The following is an 8662-nucleotide window of genomic DNA, read 5'->3' as shown; positions in this document are numbered from 1 at the left end:
AACACTGTGGAGTGACCACGTCAGAATCTACATGAAATATGGGACCACTTCTGAGAAATTAAGTCAAATGTCAGGAAAGGAAGCCAATGGGTTTAAACTTATATGTAGCTCCCACCAAACAAACATGGTCGCACACAACATTGCGGCGCAAACAGGTGTCAAGAGCCTATTGGAAAAACTGAGAAATGTAGCAAAAAAAAAAATCAACAAATTAGATCTATTGGGTTGGAATTAATAGGTTAATAGCTCATAGCAGAGCATACATACATACACAAGGACGTACACAACATTGTGGAGCGACCACATGTCTATATATTTACACAACTGCAGATGTGGAAGGCATCTAGTGGAATATTAAATGAGATTACAGGCACATTAGAATTGATGTCAAGTGAAAGTGGAGTTTGGACACAACATTGTGGAGCGATCACGTCGTCTTTCTGGGTGTGTTTTTTTTTTTTTACAATTCCAGTTCTATTCCTGGTGTTTTGTTTAGAGCAAAAAGCCTCTATTTTTAACAGTGTCTACTTTTAGAAGAACCCCACAAGAAGTGACAGTAAGTGCGTTTATTTATAAAATCAAAATGGCTAACTTCGGAATGCGTGTGTTGGTACAAAGCAGGAGGATGGAGGAAGTGAAAATAAACATGTCATGTGACTGACTGAGCAGTTTAACAGCGCTGTGTTCTCATTTTGTTGGGTGTCAGCCTTACATGATAAAAAATGGATTAAATTCATTTCCTCCCTCAATTTATTCCATTTTGAAATAAGGTTGTTGCATAACAAATTGTGTATTCCGGATGCACTGTAAACAAAGAAAGTCTTCACCCTGCGTCCTTCGCGGCCGTGTCCTCCCTCAAAGTGTGCTTTGAAACGGACGATTGCGTCATCGCTGTGTTGCCAGGCAACGCCGCCGCCCGCCCGCCGGTCAGTTCCTGTGGCCCTTGCGGCCGTCGCCCTCCTTGAGGAAGGTCCACATGAGCGTGTTGACGATGTCGGGCTGGTCCTGCTGCAGCCAATGGCTGGCCCCCGAGATGACGTTGAGGCGGAAGTGGTTGCGGATGTGCAAGCGGCACGCCTCGGCCATCTCCTGCTCCACGAAGGCGTCTCGCTCGCCCCACAGCAGCAGCACCGGAGAGCGCACCTGGTTGCGGCTCAGCGGCAGAGAGCTGGAATCATACAAGTATGTCAAGTTCAACTTGAGTACTCGAACATCCCGAGGAAAAAGGCCATAGTGTGAAATGATTATTTAATCAAAGTCAGGTAAGGGCAAACAACAGCAGCGAGAGGCAATTTTGTTGTTGTCCCTTTTCATTTTGTTCCGTGCTATAAAAAGCCGTCGTGTGATTGAGCAGCAGATGGTTGGCTCGTTCATGTGTGGTGAGTTCATTCATTCATTCAAACGTGCGCCTAATGACATTTGTGCTCCTTTTTCTCAGCTTTTACGTAAGTTGTTGTTTCTGCTCTGATCATACACTAGAGGGCGCCACACACGACGACTGCAGGTCTCGTCCTCATTAGGGTGGCGGGTGAGTTATTAGAGCTTATCCCGGCTGACTTTGCTGGAACCGAGAACCCGGAGCCTCTCAAATGTGTGGCAGACCTGCTAACCACTAGATCACCGTACTGCACCGCATCTCTGTTTGACTCTTTTATAAAAAAAAAAAAAAAAAAAAGGGAGGCAGATCCTTTTGAATGGTAGCGCCTCCTGGTGACACGTCACCATGGCAACAGTCGTGACGTGGTGGTCAAGGTGACACGTAAAGACAGTGGGCCGTGTCGAAGCATGCTGAGCAACATCTGAATCTCCCAAACAAGGACACACGAGGGCTACAAAACAAAAACAAAGATGGAATCTCATCTTTGTTTTTTTGGGGGAAATCTTGTTCTCTAATAACAACAAAAACAAAACTTTATGGATACCCACATCCACTCTACCATAACAATTTGTAATATCAATAAATAGCATGATCAATTAGAGGTATTCAATAAATATTAATGTTATGGACTCTATTTAAACAGTTTTATTCGTAAATAATTATCAGTAACTAACCTTATTTACTGTAACCATATTAAGCAATATTTAACTTGAACTGTAAACATAATAACCTCAATATGTTACCGTTTATCAACAAACCGTATTAACCATTTTAATGTAAGCGTATTAATTGTATCGACCATATCAACTAACCTTATTGCTGCTGCTGTAATAACCATACTGACTGTAACTGTATTAAGTGTGACAATATTAACCACATTAACTGTAACCGTATAACTATTTACTGTGACCATATTAACCTTAACCCTACCAACCAAAGCCATTTATTCTGTAACCATAATAACTGAATTAAATGTTACCATATTAACTTTAACGGAATTAAGGGTAACCCTACTATTCTACTATACTACCAATTACAGCGCAGCTTCTGAAAACAGGTGAGCTCTGATTGGTCATTGCCTGAGCAACTTATATTTCACAAATGTAATATTAATCAGAATGTCATGTTTAGACTCGTGAGGTCACATTATTGCCAAGAAATGTTTAAGGTTGACTTCCACATCAACAAAATGAATCTATTACCTGTTTGTACTGTAACCATTTCAAATGTGACATCATTAACCTTCAGTAGTAAAGCTCGCTCTCCCCGGCGCACCTGAAAACATTCCTGAAGTAGTTAAGCGCAGCCGTCAAAGCTCCAGGCTGCGACAGCGCATACAGGTACGCTTCCAGTTCCTCTCTGGTCAGCCATCTTCCTTTCCGGGCCATTCCGGTGCTCCGGCTGGTGAACAAGGCCTTCAGAGCCTTGGGAGAGAAATACGGCGTGAGTCAGAGAGGAAACCGTTTGTCCCCACTTTACGTGGCCCACTCTGACTTTATGCTGACACAACAAACGCTCACTGCGTCACCTCCATACGGATGTGTTATGTAACGCTACCTTTCAGTTACATCAACTGGAAAAAAAGTGTGGGGACGCCTGAAAGTACTTGCATTACATACGGTATATCATATTTTTGTGCTTGAATGTCGCCTTTTGCTGAGACAATTTAGCATTTAAAAATGGCGAATGTTGAACCAGCCCTTTTTAAACAAATATCCGAGCATTTTCATGACATTTTAGGCACAAAAAAAAAGGTCTAACTCATTCACTGGCAGCCATTTTCACCTAGCAACCCCCTTCTTTTACTGGATTTTTACTGATTTTGCAAGGCCCACAGAATATTGTGTTCTATTGCTATAAAAACATAGAACCTACCAAAAGATTACAGTCTCTTCTTTCATCAGGAAAAAAAAAGTACGTTTGTACCGGTTTCCGTTTTGCAGCAATTAGCATTAGAATATAGCTAAGTTTCATAAATATTCACATTCCTGGTGAGAACACTGTCAAAAAGAGCTTGTTGCAACATGGCCTTGGCTGATCTCTTATACTCTAATGCCACCTGCTGGCCATTTTTTGTAAAAACTCCCATTGCTTTAAGCCACCTCTTCATGACAGAAGCTGGTTTGAATGAATTGAACGGCAAATGTTGAACCAGGCTTTTTAAACAAATATCTGAAGATCACTTTTATGACAAAGTATGACGTTGTAGGCAAACAAAAAACGTGTCTAATGTAGCACTTCTTTTGCGAACAAATGTTAAAGTAACAAAATATTGCATTCTCATGAGGAAACGCGCCCTTTAAAGTAACGAGCGATCATTTTTAAAGAGCAAGAAGCATAATTGCGCAATAATGCAGGACAGACGTTCAAATGATTTCACAACAAACTGCTTTTTCCTGAGGAAATTGTCTTGGTGGCTAACAAAAATTCCCACTTCCCTGGGAAAATGGACTGTGCTATAATAGGTTGAAAAAGATTTAAAAAAAAAAATACTCATAAAGGCTCAAGAATTTTCCACAGAAGATTGCTCATCCTTTTTTTTCTCCCTCCACGCTTCTATTTTTAGCCCTCACTCTGATGCACTCTTAAAATAGCACACAGACGGTGGGAAACGCACACGTACACACTACACACACACACACACACACACGGGCAGACAGTGGGTTGCCCTTGAAGAGAGTCAAGGTCGGGGGCACCTTGAAGTCGTTGATGGAGAGCATGAGCTCAGGCAGGCGAGGCAGCTGGAAGAAGAAGAAGTGACTGCATTTCAACATCTGGCTGGGATGACGCAAGGCGTAGTCTGAACAACAAGAGGATGAGGGGAGGAAAGAAAAACAAGAAGAAGAGGATGATGAGGCGGCGCTTGTTACGTTAGATTGCCGTCACGTCGCACTGCTTTGTGAACTTCCGCTTCTTGTCTCGTGTCCGCAGATGGACGCAAACGCGGCCGTCATTCAAGCTCATTAAAGCAATAACCTCCAGCCTCCTCCTTAATGAGATCAAGTGACAGATGGAGAGTCGGATGGAGCGTTACCTGCGTGGACAGACGGGTGGGGACAGTTGAGGACGATGAGCTTGGCCACCATCTCCGGGTAGTTGATGGCAAACAACCACGCGATGGTGCCGCCCCAGTCGTGGCCCACCAGGAAGCAACGGTTGTACCCTCAACCCCCCCCCCCCAAAAAAAGACAACAAATGTCAGGAGGGCTAGAAAGACCAGACAAGACAGGAAGGAAAGACTCTAGAGCAGGGTTGTCAAACATATAGCCCGTGGGCCAAAACCGGCCCGCCAATTTGGCCCGTGAGGTCAACACAAACTGTACTTTTTTTCCCTAAAATTTACTGTTGTTGCTAATTTTGTCGGCATTCTGACATTTGGCTATTTGGATTTGTTGCAAAACTTTTTCACTCATTTTTAAGAACATTCATTTCACTCTACAATAACGATAAATGGGTATATTTTCAGAATGCACCCCCCTCCCTCCCAAAAAAAAACCAAAATATTTTTGACCTGTCTTTATTTATAGCTTATTGCAGTGGTTCTCAAATGGGGGGTACGTTGAAGGCAATCCAGGATGTACGGGAGATATTAAAATACATTTCAAAAGTATATTTAAATGTCTCAGAAACGTTTATAAAATTATTTTTATATTCAGTAGAATATTCAATTTCAATGTCCTAAAAACGTAGCATCTCCCCCATACCAGAATGGTTCGACCTGACTTGCCATATGCCGCTTAGAAATCACCTGTCAATCACTTGAAAACTTTATTTATAAAATCAGGTAATTGTTCCTCTTTAAGAGCTTTGCTATGAGCCCAAAGGAGGACACTTAATGTTGTTAATTTTGATGTGCACGAATCTTTATTTATAATAAAAAAAAATATTTCTTTGTTTAGGTACATTTTTTATTTCCAAATAGATTAAGAGACCACATAAATACAAAGAAAGTCTTTTTTTGCTTTGTGCTGTTAGGGAGTACTAAAAATATTTCACAGAGGGTACATCACAAAAAAAAAAAAAAAAAAAAAAAGGTTGAGAACCTCTAGCTTATTTGGCCACTGACATACTGGTCCTGCCAACTTGAGATCAAATTTGGGTGAAAGTGGCCTCTGAAGTAATACAAGGTTTGACACTGAATGACGGGAAGGAAAGAAATACTAGACGGAAGGAAGGAAGGAAAGTACGACGAGCAGGAAGAAAAGAAAGGATATGCAGAAAGGAAGGACAGAAAGGGAAAAAAAAGGCCTGAAATAGGACAGGTGAAGTCAATCCTATCTTGTCATTATCCTTCTTTAGCGCTCACTTTGACTTTGTAACCATGGCAACCATATTACACAGCATCTGCCACTTGTTTCAAGGCCCAAAAGTGCCACAGTCAAACTGGTCGCCATGGCTACCGCCACCGCTAGCACGCGTCGTCGCTGTGAGCTCACCGAGGTGCTCCACGATGTCCTTGACGTCGGTGAGCAGCAGTTCGGGTCTGTAGCTGTCCACGGCGAGCGGCAGGTCCGATTCGCCGTAGCCTCGCATGTCCACCGCCACCACACGGAACTCGCTCTTGAACTCGCGGAGCTGGTAGCGCCAAGAGAACCTGTGGCACAAATAGCACGCTTGGCATCAACAGGGGCATGTTTGAAACCTGTGACAGTTCTCAGGACTGTTTCAAACTCTCCAATGAACGCGCTCACAATGTTTGGTAAAAATATACACACTAATGGCATGTAAAGTTGAACAGTTTCAAGATACCCACAATTTTCTTTGATTTGAACAAATCTAAAATCCATTTCCTTTTCAAAAAATAACATGCTGTAAAATTGTTTGAATTATGCATGGTTGACACTATTGCAATATCAATATTGAAGACAATTATAAAGAAAAAAAAATTATGTATTTTGCATACATGTAACCGATTAAAAATATTTTTCAATAACAAGGAAAAATATGCAGTTTTCTTATTAAGAAATAAATCCAAAATAAATCCTAATTTAGCGATAAAAACGTCGCCACGCACTGTTGACGGTCGATCCGATCCATTACGACAGCGACAGTTCTTTTTTTCAGTTTCCAAACGACATGTCCATTTCCGTTGGAAAGTGAAAACCAAATTGTCTTGGCGTGGCTTCCGCATGCAGTGAAGAGACGTGAACGCAACCTGACAACATCTTTGACCCCAATCCACAAGGGTTTTATATCATATCATAATCCAAAAGGCGGCTGGGGGGGGGGGGGAGGGATTGGGTTGACATCTTAAAGGCTTTGGACCCGTGCGAGAGTTGGATGAACCAGGCTGATCCTGGAAGCACTTTTTTAAACATATTTTTTTTTTTTACCATTTACAGGAGAGGAAGCAAAAGGTGCTGGTGGAGTGGCCGACTTACCAGAACTCGGGGAAGCCGTGCAGGAAGAGCATGAGGGGCTTGCCCCGCTCACCTGCCGCCACGTAGTGAAACCTCAGGCCCGACTCCTGTGGGCATACAAGATCACAAATGATACACAACGTCATCATGTTTTCAATTCAGTCTCACAAATTTCCCCAAACACTAACTTCTAACTTAACAGAAATTCGAACCCAGGTCTGATATTCTAATTCCAACCCCTACAAATTGGCTTCAACCCTTAACAATTGTTTGAGCCCTATACAAGGCCCAACACCCCAATTTGAAGCCTTAACACTGGCTTCATCAACTAACTTGCTAACCCAGCCTTGAAATCCTGACAATGAAAAAAAGAAAATAAAGTTTCAAGACAATTTTGTGTTTCAAAATGGGTTTCAGCCCTTTTCAAGCTGGGGCTGGGGTTTCAATGCAAAATTACAAAATTAGGGTTTCAAGACTTTGAGTTTGAACCCGTGGTTCAATATTCCAAATTACGGTTTCAAACCTGGTTTTGGGTTTTATAAAAAAGTGTTGGTTTCAAGTTAGGTATTGAAGTCAGTTTTGGGGTTTTTGACAAAGGTCAAGGTTTCAAAGGGTTTGAAGCCTGGTGTTGGTTGTGGTTCAAACAAGGGTCAAGGCTTGCCTGCTTACCCTTGTTTCAAACCCCAGATTGCAACCCCAATATTGGACCGAAACCCCAAAACCAACATCCAGTCTTGAAACCCTAACCTTAAAGCTTAATTTGAACCCTAACGCTTGCTTCAAACTCCAAGTCGAAAAGGCATGAGTTTTGTATTGGTTCCCATTATACGCGTGTACCTAATAAATTGTCCATTGAGCGGACGTCATTAATGCCTAAACTGATGACGCAATAGCAACGACAAGACTTCTCGGAGTGAAGTTTCGTGCACGCGCTTTATCTCAGACAAAAACAAAACTCGCACGAGCACGGCCTCCGCGATCACGACTCAAGGTGCACGCACGCACGCCCCCGCCGCTCGTGCACGCGCCTCACTCGCTCCCTCCCTCCCTCCCTCGCTCGCTCCCGCTCACCTTGATGCGCACGTAGCAGTGCGTGCCCAAGGACGTGTCGTGCAGACACGCCGGCGGTACCTCGCGCAGCGTCCAGCGGAAGGTGGCCGTCGGCCGCGCGATGGCGCTCCAGCAGAGCCGCAGCAGCGCCGCGGCGCCGCAAAGCGCGCAAAAGGCGCCGACGAGCGACCAGTAGGCGCAAAGTCGCAGGCGCAGCGCCAGGCGGACGAGCAGCGGATGCGCCATCTTTGCATCGCGTTTTGGAGAGATGGAGAGGATGAGGAGGAAGGAGAAGAGGAAAAGGAGCGAAGGGAGGGAGGATCCCGAACGACGAGCCGCTCAATGGGACGGACGACTGGGAGGAAAATAGGGAGAGGGAGGGAGGGAGTCAGAGAGGGGGGAGTGTTGTTGTTGTTTGCGGCCAATCAAGAGTTAATGTTCCACCTCACGTCTATTCTTGTGTTCGGGGCATGCACAGTAGGCACAACACACGTGGAGCTCTGCTAGAATAAACATCAAGTGCAATTAAAACACATGCAGTGGAATTCATGCATTGGACAGCTAATTCATTAGCCAAGTGTGGAAAAAAAAAACCTCAGTTGAAATATGTATGGAATAAACAAGTTTGTGCTAACAAAAAGGTAATTAATTTTAATTTTTAAATTGCATTTTTTTGTAATTATTGACTTAAATAAGAAACTTTTTTTTTAATTGGTTCACAAAACACTTTTTTTTTTAATTTTCTTTTCAATTCTTTAAAAATAATTGGTTGATTATGACTTAATTAGAAATATGATTAACATTTAATTAGAGTTAATCATTTGTGCTAAACCTATATATTGCTGTAAATAAACTAACAATTTCATCAAATAAT

General features: G+C 42.9%; 1 protein-coding gene across 1 annotated transcript; it reads right to left on the bottom strand.

Annotated features, from left to right (window-relative positions):
* Positions 1-551: 551 nt before the first annotated feature.
* ephx4 (epoxide hydrolase 4) lies at positions 552-8384 on the bottom strand. Its single transcript, XM_077584402.1, has 7 exons — positions 7810-8384; positions 6760-6845; positions 5815-5972; positions 4413-4541; positions 4075-4178; positions 2654-2802; positions 552-1168 (listed from the first exon to the last, which is right to left on the bottom strand). The coding sequence occupies exons 1-7, from the start codon at positions 8032-8034 to the stop codon at positions 928-930; spliced, it is 1092 nt and encodes a 363-aa protein (XP_077440528.1). The 5' UTR covers positions 8035-8384; the 3' UTR covers positions 552-927.
* Between the last annotated feature and the right edge of the window lie 278 nt (positions 8385-8662).

Source organism: Vanacampus margaritifer, chromosome 13 (genome assembly GCF_051991255.1).
Source record: "Vanacampus margaritifer isolate UIUO_Vmar chromosome 13, RoL_Vmar_1.0, whole genome shotgun sequence".
In the NCBI taxonomy this organism is placed as follows: domain Eukaryota; kingdom Metazoa; phylum Chordata; class Actinopteri; order Syngnathiformes; family Syngnathidae; genus Vanacampus; species Vanacampus margaritifer.
The sequence above is the reverse complement of the archived record's forward strand: the minus strand, read 5'-3'. Positions and strand labels throughout refer to the sequence as shown.